Source organism: Aplidium turbinatum, chromosome 12 (assembly GCF_918807975.1).
Source record: "Aplidium turbinatum chromosome 12, kaAplTurb1.1, whole genome shotgun sequence".
NCBI classification, from domain to species: domain Eukaryota; kingdom Metazoa; phylum Chordata; class Ascidiacea; order Aplousobranchia; family Polyclinidae; genus Aplidium; species Aplidium turbinatum.
Window position 1 is genome coordinate 11,124,920 of NC_137483.1, and position 21,304 is coordinate 11,146,223.

The 21,304-nt window shown below is 36.0% G+C and overlaps 1 protein-coding gene across 1 annotated transcript in view; it reads right to left on the minus strand.

The window, feature by feature from the left end:
• LOC145781185 (otoferlin-like) overlaps window positions 1–21,304 on the minus strand; it is a 97,873-nt gene that overhangs the window by 41,553 nt on the left and 35,016 nt on the right. The window contains exons 25-27 of the mRNA XM_082592961.1: window positions 19,731–19,892; window positions 19,021–19,110; window positions 10,774–10,896 (exon numbers count right to left, since the gene is read on the minus strand). Of these exons, the coding sequence (XP_082449087.1) occupies window positions 10,774–10,896; window positions 19,021–19,110; window positions 19,731–19,892 (375 nt within the window). The remainder of the gene's footprint in view (window positions 1–10,773; window positions 10,897–19,020; window positions 19,111–19,730; window positions 19,893–21,304) is intronic.

Here is a 21,304-nt window from a genome sequence, read left to right on the forward strand (position 1 = left end):
CTGCATAGTTTCGCTTTCTATACCATCGGGAGTTTTCATGAATCAAACTGTGTTTTTATGAATTGTTGACGAGTGGCTTCTTACCAAGTTTTGTTACGCTGCTGCATGTTTTCTGCTCAATTGATAACCGCTACTCGTTAGTACTTTTATATCCCCACTATTCAGAGAAGTTGTTTTTACGATACGTACGATGTCTATTGAATCGATTGGAAGAGAAAAAGATGCTGCAATGCTCTGAATGCAGCTTACACTACCCCCTCTAGTCAAAACGCTATCTTGGACTTTTTAACTGCAGCTTGGCAAATTTTATTTCAATAGATGTTGTTATAGCTCGAAAGTATTTACCAGATTTTAATTTGTAGCTTCCATATGTCCACAATTTCACATCATCTATAATAGAGGGTACCAAACGTTTCCTTCTAATAGTAAAAACAGAGTGAAACTGTTCACCAGGCATTTGATAAATAAAGTGACTTGCGTTCTTCTGGTGGCTATAGGTTACTTAGTTATAAAATATAGGTTATATAGGTTATATAGGTTATAAGCTATAGGCTACTAGGTTATGAAAGACAAAACGTCGGTAATAAAAGCTAGGTATCATCCACATCAGGAGGTAACCTAGTAGCCTATAGTCACCAGAAGGACGCAAGTCAGTTTATTTAATTAACCGCTCCTTAGTTGGTAGCAAGCTTTGAGTTGTTCACGTTCTTTGTTACAGTCGATGTTATTATTATTTATGAATTTCTAAGTCAAAGCTTGTTTATTTTTTGTCGTGTGTTTCTTCAATACAGTTATTCCGTACAGTTATCCTCAAGCTTGATTGGAAAAGTGAGAATGTGGTAATTATTTGTCAACGAAGATTTCTTCTCAAGATAAGGAGATCCGAACACTGATTGCAAAGCTGTAGTAATCCGCTTACTTGAAGCCAAACTTGAGAACAACAGCTTGAAATACCACAAAGAATGTCATCATCAGTTGTCGTCGTTTCAGTTACTAAAAAGCTGAAAAACCGGCTCTTTGCAGAACTGAGTATGGACTCAGATAGCAAATCTGTCGTTTTTCATATGTATTCAACGTTTGCAGACGTTGAATCAATGTGAAAAACGACAAATTTGCTGTCTGAGGATTGAGAGTTTAATTATTCTGAAATGGCCGATCATAATCCATTTTCAACATCACTCCAGCTAAACGATTTTTTTGCATAAAATATTACAACAGTTAACCCCTTTCGAAGTTACTGTGTTGTAAATCACTTAATCAAAACTAAGACCATTTATGACAAAGGTATTATCCACAAGTTGTTTTTCATCCCCTTTTCAATTTTTCACGAAAATTGTAATTCCCACTTCAAAACTTCTCTTTGCTGGCGCCAACGGAGAAGCCTAACCTTTATTTCGTCACATGGGGATCTTCAGTGTACAATGCACTGTGTGTACATCATTCTGAACACGGCACGCTTCAACGTACATATTTTTACCATCCAAACTTTAGGCATGTAGAAATTATTTTCAAAAAAGTTTTACGAACGATTTCTCTGAGAACTGAGAGTTCAAAGGAAAAGTTGCAACTAAAAATAAATGCGATGCAGACAAATTTAGACTTGCACTCCCAGCTGCATTACGTTTCATGTTGAAAAGATAGCAGCACAGCCTAAACATCCACCGACCTTTTCATGGGTGCAAAGAATATTTAGTAAGCAGGATCACCTGGCTAAATGCCAAATCTACTGTTGGTATAAAGCGAAAAAATTCGGTATAAAAATTTTCAAGTTTGTGCGAATGTGAAGTCAGCAAAGGATAAGCCTTAAATAATAAATCCAAACCAAAAATTTATGTGCAGCCGAGACATGGCCAGACATATAACTTAGTTTCTAGCTACAAACAATGCCGGGATTTTACAAAGCCCGAGGCACCAGTGGCTCTTGACAATTTTGAACAAAAATAAATAAAGTTCAATAAATCAGAATCAAGATGGGTGTAAGTTTTAATGCATTTTAATAGTGAAGTGCTGGCATCGTCGTTTCAGCACGGCAGACTTAATACAAAAGTTTTGACAAAGTTCTAGATAATTATTATATTCAATAACCTTCATCTTCACCCAATGCCACTTTTACCTACATTAGCGGTACATTTTAAACTTGAACAATTATAACATTTTTTTTTGAATCAAACGACTTTCGGGTTGCTGAAAAGTAAAAACTTAAAATAAAGAAGGACTGTACTAAAACTGGTCAAAAATGGTCAATTACAATAGTCGGTCGAGAATACGTGACGTTTATGGGATTAACAAAATCATAGTTCCTCGTTAGCAACCTTGCATCTATTGAATGCAGTTTGCATCTTTCGAGTTACATGCACTTAATGCATTGGGTTCTCCTCGACCGAGTTTGGGAGTTGTTCAGTTGCTGGCTTTGTTCGAGATTGAGTGAGAAAAATATGGCTAGATTTAGATGTGATTTCTGGGGTTTTTGTAGGTCTTTACCTAGCTATAGCATCACCCGTCCTTATTTGAATTACTCTAAGGTTTGCACAACTATCTTTGAAGAGATAAGCGACTACCATTAAAGCTGTTGAACCTTAAGAGTTGTCGTCGTTCAAACACGTCACTAATTAATTTTGATAAAATAATCACCATTTTTTATTGCGCATAAGTCTACAGTATGTCTGAGACAAAAAGTGCTTTCGATTAAATAAGAGGCAAATAGAAGGAAAAGAAGTCATGCCTTGAAAACTCAGACAGTCATAGTCCTGGAAAAGGTCACACTGCCAGCCTTTGAGACGCCAGCAATACGTTTTCTACTATTGACCTTGCAGGTGAAAAACAAAAAAAAATTACTTTATTCCAATCTCAGTATTAGTGTAACTTCATAACTAAACACAGCTTACGATGGTTTTTAGTGTAGCAGTCACTTCTAATGGAGGTGCATAAAATTTGTTTTGTCTTCCCGTCAATGCAAAACGTTGTATTTATTACAAATTAGTGTCGTTCTTGGTAAGAAAATTAATGATCGATTGATTGATTATTATGCAACAGTTTAAATAAAAAATTCAAAAGGGTCACAAGGAAAGGTTACATTGGTTTCAAAGACATTTCTTTTTCGAATTGTTTTGCCGGTTATAGGTTTTTGCCTCGGTCGATGTAGACCTCTTTTCAAAAAATGTCAAAGTTTGCCACAACAGAAGTCACGCGGGTTACTGTTACATAAGCCATGAACTTGGAAATAGAGTACGTTTTAGAGCCTAAATGTCAACACTACAACAGCCCAAGAATGAATTATTAGGCTGCTAGTAACGTCTATTCTTTCTTGCACTGTCTATCATCTCATTGAAATAGGTTTTAACAACAGAGCAGTTGTTGAATGTTGAAAAATGCACTTGAACAAATACTAGACATTTAATCAATGCAAAGGAAGACCGCTTTGCTAAAGAGATGCCGAACGCACGATATAACATTATGGAGGTTGAAATGCTAAGTTTAACATTCAGAAAACCTAGCTACCGAAAAAGTTTGTATGATGGAAGTAATTTTTGGTGCTACTACAGCGTGAGGTCGACCTCTGTATTATTATCCATTCCTCACGACTAAAATAGTAAAAACAAACAAGTTCACTAACCCCTAATCCAGTAGTTCTCAAACTGTGCGTCGCGACGCCCTGGTGCGTCGTTTCACTTTTCCAAGGGCGTCGCAGAATAGTTCCGTTTCGTGGCTAAACTCAGTTTGAGATTATGAAAATGAGGTTAGCTCTTTGAGGACCGCTGGGACACATGTGTCCCATGCACTTAGCCGATTACACCGCAATTAACCAAAAAAATTGCCACTGCTGGCCTGATACCTTAACGTAGTTCCGTTTCGTGGCTGAACTCAGTTTGAGATTATGAAAATGAGGTTAGCTCTTTGAGGACCGCTGGGACACATGTGTCCCATGCACTTAGCCGATTACACCGCAATTAACCAAAAAAATTGCCACTGCTGGCCTGATACCTTAACGTAGTATTGGATGTCTATCCTTTAAAAAAAATGAAAACTCTGAATCATTTTTCTTGGTGTTATTTCAGTTTGAAAACAGTGAAGAGTTGAGGTTGCAAGTGCGTTTTTTTCCCTTCAAATTTGCGAAGCATATTTATTTACATTTGTCTAAGCTGGAGTTGAAATTTGTAATAAACTTTCCGGAAAAATTTCCAAACTACGAATGGATTCGTGATCCTTTCGTAGTTTGAAATCTGGCAAATTTTTGAATTCAATAAATGACGATTATCCAGGCTTGGTGAAAGAAAGTACTGCGAATTATTATCCCATTTCCTACGTCGTATTTATGTGAAGCAAAATTTTCTGCCTTGGCGGTGATAAAACCAAATATCGATCACGTATAAACAGTGAAAGAGAAATGAGGGGGGCAATTTCAAAAATTCTCCCAAGATTCAATGAACTTTGTGAAAGCAAACAAGCCCGCACGTCACATTAAATAATATGCATTGCTTTTTGTTGTTGTATCAATAAACAAAACTTTAATCATATGTTTCCTCATTAACTTTTATTTGCTGGTGCGTCGCAAGTCCAGAAAACTTTTCCAGAGGCGTCGCAACAAAAAAAAGTTTGAGAACCACTGCCCTAATCCATTATTTGCTTCTTTTTATATGAGCAGGTCAGGCAACATAATGTAATGAAGCATTAATTAATGTTCGTTTAATTAATTCTGTAGTCCTTGAGACATTTATCAATCATGCAGAAAAAAGCTTAAAACCATTTTTAGCTCGGCATAAAATAAATAAATTGTCAAGCGGAAAGCTATTTTAGATTACCAAACTCCCTAATCACCTTTGTAGATTTGCCTTATGTCTCAAAAAAAAATCATTCTGTTAATAGTACAAACGGTGCCATGTGAAACTTGAAGTTTTAAACGTTAAAACGATATAAAAAATACCAAATTTTTGTGGGTTCATCGTCTGTCATTAACAAACTACAAAAGCAAAGCAGAGGTATATGTTCCATACTCAGTTACTGAGCCTCGGAGAATGAGAAAATAAGAATTTTATTGCATCAAGGCTTAGTGACTACTCTTAGTGACTAAGCCAACGGTACTAACGAGAGTAGGGTGGCCAGTTTCTTTCTTTTGACCGTCTTTTCTTCAGCAACTATATGCACACCCTATTTATTACCCCTTGGGTGCAAGAGTGGTGTTTTCAACCTACTTGATATAAACTGCGTCATCTTACTGCTCAGAACGAAGATAAAAACAACCCGCTGTAGTCAATAAATTCAGATCACTGGGACGTCGTAGTAGTCTACAGAACATATTTTACTGAACGATAGCTTTTGGTTCAATGTATTTATTGTTTATGAATATTGATAAATGTTATGAATGGTACGTTAGTAATAAATAGTCTACTTGGCGGTTCAAAATAAAATTCACTTCTAACTTCTTTAAATAATGCAAAGTAGAAAGAGTGGAGGTTTTGCCTGTCAGCGAAAAAAATATAGTAGGCCTACTGTGTAGAAAGGAGCGTTCCTCCTGGTTGTCAGTTCAAGGCCGAGTAGGCTACTAACCGGAACAGCGAGGAATTGTAATTCGCTAACTATAACAGTGTGGCCTCCACGCCAGCTATTAAAGTTTGATTCCTTTAGCATTAAATGAACAAACAATAATTTTACAAGCGAGTGTCTGACTATTCACTTATGTTTAAGTGAAGTTTCGCAAAACAAATTATTTTTGTGGAAATAACACGATTGTTTATTTGTCATTATTACACGTCTGATGAAGATCGCATGTGTAAGAAAACGGTGGGAAAATTTACGCAACACTGTTTGTCAGATATTTACAATTATAAGTAGAAAACAGTTTACAATGACAGACACTCGCTAACTATTTGTATCACTCAATAAAGGTCAGATATGAAGATTTTTAATATTTGGTTTGTGTTTATGTTTTCATATTACGGCGACATTTTCGTAGAGCGATTAATGGCTGAAACGAAACTGATTCAGAGACTTTGTTTCTTCATTCTCAAACGCGTTCTGAGAACAACAAACCTGTCCGGTTTTATTAAGGTGCGAATGAAGTTATACCTAGGAAGAAACTATTTGAATCAAACAGCAAGAAATTTTGACTTGCAGTGAAGATGTTGGCCAAAAGCTGAACAAAGTTTGTTTTCTCTAAAGTCTAACTAAACCATAGGTTCGCATAACGTGGTATGCAAGACGTTACGCATGATACTCACGTTCACGTAAAGCGCTTTGCTAGACATCACGCAGTACGTTCAACGCAGCGTGCTTTACAAAATATCACGCAATTTATTTACGTTTTTGTAAGGTGCCATAGAAATTCAACAATATATTTAACAAATAGTGATGATGAAATAAGGCGGATCAAATGCGTTTTAGACCCATCTAAACCTTTTGGCATAGCAACCCATACTTGGGGTGAAGATGACCAATGGCCATATGATTGGCGGGCAACTACAAATTTAGGTAAGCCGCAGTTCATGGGCCTTCTGGTCACAGTGTTCGTCAAACGGAGCCAGTTCTTGAAATTGCTATCTTTGGGTGTTAGTCTCCCACTACTCTTTGTCTATTACTCTTATGTTTGGTGTGGGGATATTTCTGTGCAATCAAAAGCAAAAAACGTGCGGAAAAGTGTGTTTCGAGAAAGCACTGCTCACATGTTGGCAATAATTAGTTTTCTCTGGTTTGTTGTGTGATGCTAATATTGTAAGTCCACAAATAAGCCAAATGTGAATCATGTTTTATGTCGGTAAATAAATTCGTATGTTGCCCTTCATCTACGTGTTGGCCGCAAAAGTCACACGAGGTACCAGTAGGTGTAGTCGATCAGACTGTTTGTGAATTTATGCCAGCGGCAACAGGTAATCGTAAATTTAAGGTTTCAGTCAGCCTTCGAAAGTTTCGACCTGCATCGCAGAGATAACAAACAAACAATAAATTGTATTGCAAAATATATTTGAGCAACTTTCTTTCCTTGCAAGACAAACTGAATTAATTCACAAGCACAAATTAAACGCTTTTTTCGGGCTGATGATGCGGGTTCGCTGTGGCAATAGCGGTTTTTCACGTTTCGGAACACAGTTCTTTGGTCATGCGCAAATGACTCCTAGACTATAGGTAGCCTACCTCTACTTCTGTAAAATGTTTGTTGAGTCTCATTGCTGATTATGGTTTCAGGAATTTTTGTTTGAGCAGAAAGTTTTATCATTTGAAAAACTTTATTGATTACGTTTCAGGTTTGAGATGTGTCTTGAATGTTTTCCATAAATAAATTTTTGTAGTATTTCTATGTTGAATGTTTGTTAACGTAAGTCTGTTGGAGTATTTTTTGCAAGAGACATGTTTGAATGTGTCAAATCAAATATGTTTAATCAAGGATTTATAAAGTTTTGTTTTTAACTTGAATTGAGGTTAGAATATCTTTAGTTATTCAAGGTTTGCGGGAAGTTTCGGGTCGTGATAGTTTTTTGGTTGGCCCATGTTTGTCAATATTATGAGTTAACGTTGCAACAAACTCGTGGATGCTCTTGACGTTCGAGGATTCACCAAGTTAAATAATCTTCACAGCATTGATTGAGTTGATTAAGTCAAGTGGAAATTACTCAGCAGGGTCGTTGAGAGAATACGGATCAGAAGTCTGGATTACCCCCAAATAAGAGGATATCTAAACAATAAAACTCCAAAGAATGTGCGTTGTTTTGTCTTTCTTAGGCTCCCTTTAAAAATTATGGCCCTCAAAGCGATCTCCTGCCCGTTTGTAAAAGTACCAATTGGACCTCCCAGTCAATGCTACTGTTGCTCAGTATCAAACGATTTCGTGGAAGGTTTGTCTTACTGTAACTGTTTGTGCAATTAGCTTGGAAGTGTTTGGTTAAAGCAACAAAGGTGGGAAAATGATTAGAGATGTCATAAACGGCGGCTCCGAAGTATTTCACATTTTATGAAATGTTCGAATAACGTATGGTCCAGCAGTGAAAGTTGGATGTTGATGGAAAGCCCGCCAGACAAGTAATAACGGAGTTGTATCCATCAGAATTCAGAGATGGTAATCCATAACTTCATATCCGTTTTCTGATTTAAGTAGGCCAACATTGAAATTGCCACAAATAGCCCTAATAGTAATTGTTCTTTTCTGTTTGAAATCATTTGCTGTATACAACAGTTTTCTTAAAAACAAATTAAACTCGTTGTTGGGATTTCTGTAAATAACTTTAACTATAATACTTTTACGGTTGGTTGTCCAACTTCTATCCACAGTTTTTTAAGCCAGTTTCAATCTTCCAAATCACTTTTCTATCGGTAATAATTGAAAAGTGTTGTTTTACGTAGGCTACGGCGCTACGCTACTTGTAAGCTGCGCCGCCTCAATTGGTTTCGGAGTCTCTATGGTAGAAGTTATTAGTTTCGGTAGTAGCAACTATTGATGGGACATATTCAACTTCTTTAAAAATATTTTCTAGGCGGTTTTTTTTTTTCCTTATTTTTTCTTTTTAGAGTGCTAATATCAAAATGCAAGATTGAAAAATGTGAAGAACTTGTAAAGAACTTGTGAGTTCATGCAAGTTGAGAACTACTGGTGTAAATTATCGCTAATTCCATTTCAAGATAGTCAAACGGTCACTACAGAACTTGACCCAAGTCACGTGCAATTTGCAAAGACAAAATTAAGCGCAAACAAAGTTACCCAGAAAAAAAAAACATTGCAACAAAGCTGCAATTCTAATCAGTGTTGCCAATTTGGTTTTCCTAAAATAAACTAACAGAATCTAAAAAAGACCAGAATAAATCAAACTCAAACAGAAATAAACTCAAAAATGAACCAACATCTGATACTGATGTAGTGATGTATAACCGCATTACGACATGCCAATCAAAAAAACAATCACAGAAAAGGAAAATAATTATACAAATTGAAAATTGATTCTGCAAAAAAAGTCATCCACATAAACACAAGTTTCCGCATTATTGTTATCTATCAAACTAGTGCCAATAAAAAACTTGTCACAGTTTCTAGAATTTGTAATCCTAGCATGCTTCATTGAATTTTTCTATTCAGCCTGGAAAGTAAAAATTGCATCGTACAGTACAGTTCAGTGCTCAATCTGTTTCTCAACTTTGCTTTTGCAATGTTCATCTGGCTGAATACCTGTTCAATTTCCGTAAGAGATTGTGATAAGCACAAAATGCATTGAGCAAAATCAGTCTGTTCTTCGTATGGGTTTGTTCCTACGGCTTCTCTGTGCCAAGTTATTTTCATCCAAAGCGTTGCTATGTCAGCAGCATTTGTCAACTAGAAACCAGCTCAGTGGCCGAGTGGTTTCGCCTTCGGCTCTGGTGCTGGTAGATCTGAGATCGATTCCAGGTCGGGTCTAACCGAAGACTTTAAAAACGGTACCGATTGTGTTCTATCCTGCATAGCGCAGTGAGAATGAGTCGGGTGATAATGTGATAACATCGTAAGCCAGATATAAATTAAAAATGAGCCCTGTCGCTAAAAGACCTTAGCTGTTGTAGAGCGACAATAAATAAAACCATAACATTATTATTATTGTCAACTAGAATTGCCAGCTCGACGGTTGTCACGCGTAATTGGGCTAGTTTTGTTTCGGAGTCGTGGTTTTGTACAAGTTGTTGTCGTTTCATTTCAAACCAAATTTCAGACAATAGATACCATTTTTAGCAATTTTTTTTTACTTTTATTTGTGCAAACTTTCAAATTTTGAGCTACTTTTTTTCTTGTTTTAAATTTTGAATGATAGAGCTTACTTTTGGGTAACTTTCAGTGGCAATTGGACTACAATTAAAAAAAAAATCAAGCAACCTTGTTGCCAACGACAAATTATCAAATGTTGCCACTGCTGTTCAATTTTCTCAATGACTTCACGTTCTATCTGGAATTCTTCCATTAATTCAATCAAAAGCTCTTTCAGGTAGATTTCTCAAAGCGTTTGATAACAGAGCGCAGAGCAGTTTTAAGTTGAGTTTCTAGACCACAATGTTAATACTGCATGTTTGCTGCGAGAATTTAATCTAGGACATTGGAATATGATTTGCGTACAATTTTTAAAGAGTGCCGTACTTGGCATTGGCATGTGCTGTGTTTTTGTGATCTCGTTTATCCAGGCGCACGCCAACCAATCACTCCCAAGCACGTGGAAAGCGGATTGAATGAGTTTTCTACATTCCTGGTTGTGTTTGACGATTGCAAGTTCACCAATATAATTATTTTTTCAAAAAAATTGATTAAGTAAGACCTAATACTTTTAAAGCGCAAACGAATAATAAATATGACACATCAACAAACCGCAGAAGGTTAATAAATATAGGATTATATTCAGGTGAATCAGTTCAGAGGTTTGGAAATACTAAAATTCACTAAAGTGTTTCCCAGTAAAAAATTGCAATGGTCATTTTATTTTATTTATTTTATTCTAAATTTTAGAAGATGCAAAATTTCACGACCTGCGACATTTTGACAATCAACTGATAGAAAAAAGCTTTCAAAACTTCAAGGTAACCCCGTGTTAGGCTATATGTAAATTATCTGTCACGATTAAAACATTAAATCTTGAAATATATTTTTATTTACAGTAGCTGTCTCGGCATTGGAAGTCTCACTCCCGTTGTTTATGATGCACCTCGTGCTTTATGCGTCATCGTCTCAACAATAAACAACATCGAAAAAAACCTTTATGCGACAAATTGTACAATCTACATTCTACAGTCTTAGTAAGACGACATAGTTTTAATATCCTTGTTTTCCTTCATTCTTACCTCTATTCTATATTTTGCTAGCAGCGGACGAATTCCTTTCGGAACATTGAACTTTTGACCCTGTGACGTTTGGATTGTCTCGATGGTGTCTCCTGCTTCCCTGCGGCCTTCTCCAGCCTTCGACTAGAATTAAAACATAAATTGTTATTGAAAAACTTTGTTCTGTTAGCTTCTTTGTTAGTTACAATTTACAACCCATTTTTGTGCTTAAATTACACCACAGTAACATTTGAATCAACTATATTTTTCAGAAAAGGAAAATGCTACAAAAGTGAAAAACACGAACAATGCAAATAGTTTGTGTGGGTAAGAAAAGAAAATTCGAAAATTATTAACCCGTCGTCGTTTCAAACTTTGGGGCCGGAGGGTCTATCGTTCACCAACCCAGCTTGGTGATGTTTTCTTGGACTACACCGAAAGGCCAGCAAATAGCTGCCTGTCTTTAGTCTCATCGTTCAAGACACGCAGACCTTTTGCTCCGATTATGATATAGCATTTGTAAACTTAGCCGAGCATCATTTTAAAGGTTAATACCAACTTTAAGTAGTTTGAAGACGGTATTAAGAGGATCAAAAAGTGGAAACAGAAACACCCACACAAAATATTTCGCAAAACTGTGTTTAACACTGTTTATCACATGGTCTTGCGTACTAAATATACGTATCTAAAGTTTAAAAAAAAGCAAACTAAGACGTCCTTAACTATCCAATCTGTGCAACACAGCACTATGCAGACGTTATTTAGCAAGCCAGTTAAAGTTAAAAACAAAAATCTAGAGCGATTTTAAGTGTATGCAGCGTGAAGACTTTGTTTAATAAAGAAATTTCGCTCATGTGGTTTTTCTATAATCTACAATCTATATCAACAACTTTTCAATCCTCTCTTTCCAAGAAATCTCTATCGATATTGTTCTTTGGAAAGACTTAGCCGTAGGACGACCAACATGGCGCAACCTTATTTCTAAAGGCGCAGATTTAGCCAAGAAACAGCTTACGTTATCTGCTGTTTAAAAAGGGAACAGCGCAGCAAGACCCAAGCCTTGAACAAGAACTTTAGCCAACCATCTTGCCCGTGTCCCTCCTGCAGCAGAAGTTTTACCGCACAGATAGGCCTCATCAGTCATTTTCGTGCCCATCATGCACGCTAACCACACACGAAAGCCTGATTCAGACTCGTTGGTCATCTTCGGAAACGAAGGACGAACCTCATCACATCAACAACATAACGTGCGTACAAACCACATGGATAATTCGTAGATTCCAAAGGTTTCTAGTTGGATAATTTTGTTTAAACTATTATGTGAAGGTTGAGTAGATCTATTAATACAACAGATCATCCAATAGTTTGTTTAGTGCATAAGGTGTGAATGCAATTTTGCCCTGGATAACGTATTGAACAAATTTCGACAAAATAATGCATACCTACATGAGCAGGGGCTGAGAGGATATTTTTGATCCGGCACTTCTAAGGCACTTCCGGCACCAACAAAACCCTCAGGGCCCAAATCAAGGCACTTCTAAGAAATAGAATTACCAAAAAAAATTGCAATGGTTTTTTAAGTTTTCCAGCTCTTTGGAAAGGTTTCTGGCCCCTAATATTACCCTGGTGTCGGTCCAAAATATCCCTTGGATCTCCTTTGTCAACGTCACTGTACATGAGTTATTCCATGCATTGTAGATTTGAAATTCTTTTTTTGGCCAAAATTTATTTGAAAAATAAAAACCTACAATTTTTGAGGGGGCGGAGTAAGTCTACTGATACCAAAACATTTGGTCCGTGTTTATCAGCCCATGACTTGTTAATTATCGCTTCCAACTTTTTAAGAATGTGTTTTATCAGACTACATACTTTTCACAGAAATGCTGTAGAGTCTCATGGTAAACCTACTTGGAAAGCACTCATGTCAACATTTCGTCTCGTGATCGACGGTTTGGATACGGTGTAGAATTTGATGAACTAAACTGTTTGATGAATTATGGTTGATAGCACCGGTTGAATGTCAGTGAACGACGTAGGCATGGATCGATTTTGTTCGCTGAATGACTAATGATAAATGTCACTGGTTGGTTTATTCATAAAGCAACGACGAAGTGCCTTGACAGCTAGTTTTCTGAGTCAAAATTTTCTTCGATTGCTAGAAAATACAATTTTTGCTTAGGTTTCACCTAGTTCAAAAATAACTAAGGGAAAATCACAAGGGTATAAATCAAGTTGTCACGTCTTCTTCAAGATTTAATTACGCAGTTTTCTTTTTCAAAAAGGTTATAAACATCAGTTTTGAATTCAAAACATGTGGCGTATCGGAATAGCAAAAGCTAAAAAAAGCTTTGTAAAAACATCAACTTTTTGTCGAAAGTAAGCCTACCAGGAGAATTTTGATTAAAAGGTTTAAAATAGCCTATCGCCGCCTACCGGAGCGCAGGAGAATATAGTCGCCAATAAAAGATGATTCACTGATAGGTCACTGAGTGCGTAAAAGCAAACACAGCAGATACATATGAGCCTAGTAAAAATAGTTTTGGTGGAAAGCTTTATTAAAATTTATTCATTGCTTTCTAAAGAAGTGTATAATTAGACCAGTATTGGAAAAAAGACAAACAACAACAATCAATGAACACAATTTTTCAGCTTTGCACACTACTAAAGACGTAAACGATTACTGTCTTACGTGTAGGACTGCATAAGATGTGATTCACTTTGGTTTCAAAGCGAAGTTATTTTTAATGAATAACGCAAATAGACGTCGACTTTTGCAGAAAAGCGTGGTTTGAATTTGCACTATCATAAACATGATAATCTAAACTGTAACATACAGTAACTGTTAACTACAATCCACGCACATGACACAACACATGGCCTATAGCCTACTCTGAAACATTGAGCTAATACAGGGGCCCAGCCAGCGGAACTAACAGCTATAGGTTTTACTGCAAGTAAAATACTGAAACATTTTTACAATAAAAAGCCAAGTTACTTTAACACAGATACACAAATAAAATGTGAACACACTGTGGCATTTTTGATTTTCTTTTTTACTTGGCACTTGAACATTGCAATCTGTTTTACTTTGCTTTACACTTATCGAGTACCTGAACCAAGTTGAACATAGTTGTAAGGCAGTCATGAAGAACATTATATTATACATGGTGATATATTTTTCAATGAACCCAACTCAGTGTGCCAGCACTCAGCAGTAGCGTTGACATGGGGGTCCAGGTGGTACTTTTTGACCTAAGCCCGGAATGATTTTAAGGGCATGTTACCTTTCTAAGGGGCCTGGGAACTTGAAGAAATCACAGCATATTCTTTTTATATACAGTACCGGTAGTGATTTTTTTGGAAATGTCTTGATTTGGGGCCCGAGAATCTCATTGGTACCGGCCAAAGTTATCTTTTGACCGGCCCAGGCACTTAACCTACTGCTGGAAGTGATCATTGTCATCGCGTGATAAATAATTATGTTGCTCAACCCAGGCAACTTCACGAGATAGAGGTTTGGTAGCGGTGTTTTAAATTCTTTTCGAAGTGATTATTTTAGCATGTTTAGGATCCATAGGAGCATAAAATAAATGAAGGAAACTGGAAATTTGATTAAATCGGGGCGAAATTTGTAGCAATGCAAGAAATTATATTTGAAACATCATCTCAGCAATCTTCAAACCGAAGGAATATTTGATGATTTAACAAATATTATAAAAATAGAACGAAAAGAAAAGTTTCTATGTGTGTGTTGCTCGAATGAATGCGGTTTGGATACCGCCGTGTCAAGTAAGATTGCCATTTTACATTGTTTCTATCAACCGCAGTCCAAATATTTATATTTCAGTTTGTTGGACAGATATGGTGCTGTAAGCAAAGATTGTGAGCCCAGCACGGCAACGAGAAAGTGAGCTGGTTTGCTAACAATAGCGGAAAAGTATCTAAGTACCTCACAGTTAAAAAACATCTGAATCTTTCGTATCGCGATGGGAAACTTTAAATTTCTAACTACAAGGATAGAAACTCTCACATGGTTTCTAAGGCAACAACACAGAAAACCACTCAGGATAATTCAAAAATTCCAACTTTTAAGAAGGGACGGAAAGGACAATATCACCACGTTTTCAAGATTATTTGGAAGCGTGTTATAGAACTGTTCATATTTTGTTTGCATTTTGGAAAGATGCTACTTGCTACTTTTGGCAACTCAGTTGCAGTCTCATATGTAGATGATTGAGTATTCGTTCAACCATTGTGCATCATCACATCTACAGTAATCACACAAAATAGAGATATTGTTGATAATATAATTATACTCGATGATAAATCTGCTATATGGGCATTGAACGCAGTAAACAGATGGTTTGGACTGGGTTATCCATCTAGGATCGCTGATTTTGTGACCGTCTTATACAAATATCCCGGAAAAGAATGAGCCGTTGTGAAGAATCAAACATGCACATTGCACAACCAAACCAGTATTCTCTAAAAAAAAGGCTTTCCTAGAAGAAACGAGAGCAAGATATCAGATTTGTAAGAAAATACACCTCCGACAGTAGGAAAACAAAAACATTTTCCGGCATTTTCATTAAATTCTGGGACCTGAAAGGATCACAAAACCCCGGGTTCTGTTGGGCCGGGTCCAACAGTCAAACAGTTGCTTTCCCCCTCAAATTTTCTTTCTAGCTACGTCACTGTGATGAACTGAAGTAACCCTGCCATGTCCTATAAGCCTGTTCAATTGCCCACATCACGTCATTGCCGTATGTTTTGATATAAACCTAATAAAGAATGTAATTGAATTTCTTGATAAATATTGTAATCAAAAACAACTTACTTAAGCCGTTATTGTGGAAAGACGTTGGTCTGTGTAACGTAAATACAGATAAGTGCAGTATATTCTTTCAACAATACAACATAGTTGTACCACAGCCAAGAAACTGCGGGCAAATACTATCTGACGTCATGGAAGCAAAAAATCAAAGAATCTCTGTCGTGAAATCCTGCCCAACAGTAGCCGAGTTCTAATATTGTAACCCCACGATTGAGCGTCACAGAAAACAAAGAGCTTTGAGATTAGAGATAATGCAAAATTTCGAAATGTGTAATTTTGAACTTTCATTGTTTTACACACACTTCCAGCTTCCAAGCACTTGTTTGATTGCCTGTAAATTCGGGTGTGTATAGTGTATTGATTTAAGCCTAGATACCAACCGCTACATTTGAAATTACTTATATATTTCACAAATCATTCTGTTATTCTTCTTCAACTTTTCCAAACACATGTTCTGTGGGATCTGCATTCTGCATCGGAGCATTGGGAATAAACGTTATAAAAAAGTTTTCACAATAATGTGATGTCTACACTTCTCTTACGAGAAGAAGCAGCTGAAGTAGCCTACGTGCTCACTTCGGGCATTAATAACGAAAAATTCAATCAGAATGTCTACGCATGTTCTATCATAACCACACAATGCGATAAAAAATTGTTAAGTAAACAAACACAAAAAATGCAATGGCTCTTTTAGAAAAGACATAAGCAATGCTTGCAAAGCAAAGCTAAAAAACACTAAGTTCTAAGAAAGGCAGTGGTGGCTATGTTTCAGGAAAGGAGCTTATAACCCGTTGATTTCACACTTCAAAAGTAAAGACGAAACCTGAAGCCTATAATGCGCAAAAGCAAAAAGCAAATGAGGCTTTGTTTTGCTTTGAACATTCCTTTGATTAACTCATTTTTTTTTTGCAAAAACGTTTTTGTTATCTGCGAAGCCGTATTTGAGCTATTGAACACAAGATAACAGAACGGTTGTTTATAAATTAAATGTTAATATAGTGGGCATTTTTGAAAGCCTTACATGAAAATTAAACAAAACTGCCGATACTTTAAGCTTTTCTGAAATCATGTTTACGTTAGTTACGGAGCATCACATATTTTGTTTGTTTAAATAATTTCGAATTTGATTGTAAATCGTTGAAGGATTTTGCAGTTTAATGTATTTCAATCTGTATTAATAAGAAAAGCCCACTCACTTCTTAAAAAGTAATTGAAATAGTGCATGGTGAAATTGTTTACGGTTTTTGCAAAGTTTGAGATTTTTAACTTATGGCAAATTGGGAGAGAATTAAAATGCAAATGGCAAATTTAATACCAAGATAACAAACAAAGTAAGTTGAGTGATGTAAGCTGTATATATTGAAACACATTCAATCCTCTGTATGTTGAGCTAACAAAGACAAACAAATAACAAACACGAAAAGAATAGCATATCAAAGATCAATTGAACAAAAATGATTTTAATTGGCTGGCAACATTAACTTTGTTTGATTGGATTTACAGAACGATTTCTATGTGTCATTAACTGTACCGTGCCAGGTTTACTATAAAACTACCAAGGTTATTATCTTTAGAAAGGCACAAGCTAGGTTTTGAAGGTTTTTTTTGACAAGCTGTTAAACAAATACGTAGCCTACCGAAAAGATTATTAGGTCACAAACGTAAAGCCGCAATCGCCCTCTTGCTGGCAAAGTTCCATTTCTTTAGTGGTTGAAATTACAAAAATGGGGATTTCTTCTAATTTGGTCTCCTCAGTCGTCTATTTCGAATAGGAACTAATTCTTGTGCAATTTCAAAATAAAATTAAACAACAATAAAGTAGCGGCAAGAAATCGTGACTAATAAATTAGTAGCTTCAGCAATGCACCGAACAACGTGTTCTAAGCCTTAAAAAGCTTTCAAATGTTTTAAGAATCGTAATTCGTTTCTGTAATCAAAGCATTCCCCGCCGATAAATTGCCAGTCTTGCAAAACAAAAGCTCTAGTCATCTCTTTCCTCAGCTAAGTTTAAACGATTATTAACTGGAAGAAGAAACGGGAATTCCCACTTATATTTTGTCATTTCTCTAAGCCGGCAAAGAAGAATAGAAACACTTTACGGTGAAGGTCGAAAGGTGCTGTTATCTCCGGCTTATAGCCAGACAGCCCACGTACGATATTACTAGAACTTGAGACGGTTACCACAATTTAATAGCTTTTGTTTAACCTTATTAATTATACCCAAGGAGCTAAACCCAACATACGTTTCAAAGTGAACTAATTATCTTTCAATCTGCTGAAGCCACGAAATCATCATAAAGACAATCCAAAGTATGAAAAATTAGGTATGTTTATAAAAGCACATCAAACACAAGGGCACTTTTGTATTTGAATCCATTCTCATTTTCTACAAGGGAGACTATAATACAAACAAGGTTGGCGGCCTTAACTTGACCTATCTCATAACCGTTCATGCTCAAGTTTCCCATATATGTTGACTTTTGCATATATAGCACTTTTAACCAACACCTCGTCAAATGGCAAACAAGAAGAGCCGCATAGCCATATAGGAAACCACATAGCCGGTTTAATTCTTTAAAAAAAAACCTTCTGATGATCTCAATTAAGATGAAGCAGACTAAAAAACGTATGCTGCCTATATATCAAAAATTGGGTATTTTCAAGATTTGTATAAATAGATGATGATGATGAAGATAAACATACAATTGCTATGAAGATCGACCGGATGGCTCTATCAACACCAGTATGTCAACACAAGTATTGTTTGATCAAGTCAAAAGACAAATTGTTCATGCTTCTCGCCACCACCACTCTCTTAATTCCTACAGTATAAAGCAATTTTTGCAAAAGAATAAGCCAACCTAACAGCTGTAGTCAAGCGGACATCTATAAAACGACCAATAACGTTAAAACTTTAAAACAGGTTTGTTAATTTGCAGAAGAGGTTAAAAATGTAAAAATAAAATTTGTAGTAAAAGATTAAAAATTTCAACCAAAAGCTGAATTGAATTGATCTAGAGCGGTTTACTCAATACTGGATCAAACGCCCTCGGATGTGGCTTGTGGTACAATACCTAGGGGTCCCAATGAAACTTCAGGGAAAAAGATAGTTTTTTTTATCAACTGGTTTGCACTTTGCAGTGGCATAAGACCATAAGTGATGTAAACAGCTATGGCTAAATATAGACTATTAAAGCTTAGTTTTATTTTTTTGTCAAGTAAAATGCTTCTTTACTGTAAATTCAACAACGACTGTAAGATGAAGTTACAGTACATCATGACTCTTTGAAGAGCAAATCAAAATGGCAGAGATTTTGAAGCCATTGCACCCTAATAATTGAATGTCTTTATTGTTGAGTGGATCAATTCAAAATGTTTTGGCAAACGTTTAGCCTAATATAGCATCCTGATTCCAGTCAAAGCAAAATTCTTACCGCAAAAGAATTTATAGCTGTTGAGTTTCTTTTCACCTCTTTCCACTTTTCCATCAAAAGACTGTCCATTTGTTTTTGGTCATATGGTATCTGAAAATAAATAACAATTATTATAAACTTTTCACAACTTGTCAAATTATGAATGAACAAATTCACACTTGAATCCGAGACATATTTATGAAACAGCACAATTTTTTACCATACCATCTTTGTGTGTATGATTTTTAAGAAGTCAAAACAGTGCTGCCGTTTTATTTTTTCCTTTTTTTTGTTTTTTTTGCGCAACGTTCAGAGTTCAAGATGGATACCACCACACCTTGCAGGTTCACAGTTTTCCATATAAAATGGAATTTGTTACCTGATTCATCTGCTGCCGTACAAGCTGGAAGTTTTCAAGCATAAAAAGATTTAAACAACGAAATTGTTTTAACATAAAGCCAGCCCGCACTGATTTTCCACTGATGATTTTTTTTTTCAATACAAGTTCAATCGAATCTGAGCAGTTTCATACCAATACTTAACTTTTAAAATCGAAGACTTTTTACCTTAGCAGAGACACTCTTATTTAGCAAAAATGCTGTGTGAGAGAAAATTTGTTGCAATCTGTAGCCTTCTATAAATCTAGCCCCCCTCAAATCAACAGTTAGTCAAATAAGCCTATTTACTTTTAAACGAGTAGACTATTATATTAGCCCATGCTTTCAAAAGACCTGCAAAAGTTCAAAAGATGCCAAAATTTCTCCAGCTTTTGTCACTCCTCTGTAGATTTGATACCAGTCTAACTTAGGAGGAAACCTCGGAGATTCGTACTTTTCGCTGCTCATTTTCACAAGAGGCTTCGCGATCGTTCGTCCGATGTATTCGTCTTTCCCCTGAAAACAACAACTGAGTTGCATAAAAATGCAGCTTGCAAATGTTTGTAAGGTGCATCATTCATGTCTGTTAATTAGTCTTTTCAAGCCAAAAGAAACCGATCGTTGTTTTCAAATGAAAATAAACATGGTGAATTTAAAATATCTCTGTGGCAAAGACCAGGTGCATTTCGTAGATCAATGACTTAACTTTGGTGCTCAGCAACAGCTAGAGTTCTGAATATTTATCAACAATTTTTGAAAAACTTGTAAAGGAAGTCAATGAAATAAATTAACAAACATGAATTTACGTCACTATGTCTGTCAGTGTCTTACTCTTACGTAATCCGTTACATAGTAAGTTATTACAAAAGCTATTAAAATTGTTATTTCCGATTTTTTTTGACAACAATGGAGTGATTAAATTACATTTTATCCTGCCAAGTCCTTGGCAAGTTATCAGCTAACTACTGGATTCGCCAGATACAAAACACCGTCATTTTGAAGCTAAGCCCAAACCACTTGTAATCGCAACAACGCATCTTATTTAGGATATTTTAATAAGTATTAACTTTATCTTCAAAAGAATTAAGTCTTTTTAGTTACAGTGGTGCACGGATATCAGGTTGGGCTATTTATGTAGAAACGTGGAAAAAAATTTTAAAACGAAAATCGTGGAGAGAAAGTTTATAAAAACGAAAGCTGCAATCAAAACCAAAGGTTAGCCGGAGCAAAATATTTTGTGAAGCCTAATCTGTTAAAGTTAAAGTTAAAGACCTCAGAGTCATACGAAACCTCTATTGGGAACAAACGGCTGCAATACGTATAAATAACGATCTTAGCGAATTCAAATCGATACAACGTGGCGTCAGACAAGGATGTGTCCTATCTCCAGATCTTTTCAACGTTTACAGTGAGATGATTTTGAGAGACATCGAAAATATGAATGGAGTAAAGGTTGGAGGACAAAATATAACAAACTTGAGATACGCTGATGATACAGTCTTGATAGCAGAATCTGCAAACAATCTACAGGACTTATTAAATTCTGTTGTCAATAACAGTAAAGCAATGGGTTTAGAGTTAAATTCAAGAAAAACAGAATGCATGACGGTATCAAAAAAGAAAACTTATCCAAATTGCAACCTAACACTCAATGGTGTTACAGTGAAACAAGTTGATAAATTTAAATATCTTGGATATATTATAACTTCCGATGGCAAAAGTGACACTGAAATTAAAAAGAGAATCGCCATAGCAAAGGATACTTTCAGTAAAATGAGCACAGTCTTCAGGAATCGCAACATGACAATAAAGACCAAATTAAAGTTTTAAAAGCATATGTAGAATCAATTCTAACCTACGGATGTGAATGCTGGACAATAAGTAAAGATATGAAGAAAAGACTAGAGGCTGCTGAGATGTGGTTTCTC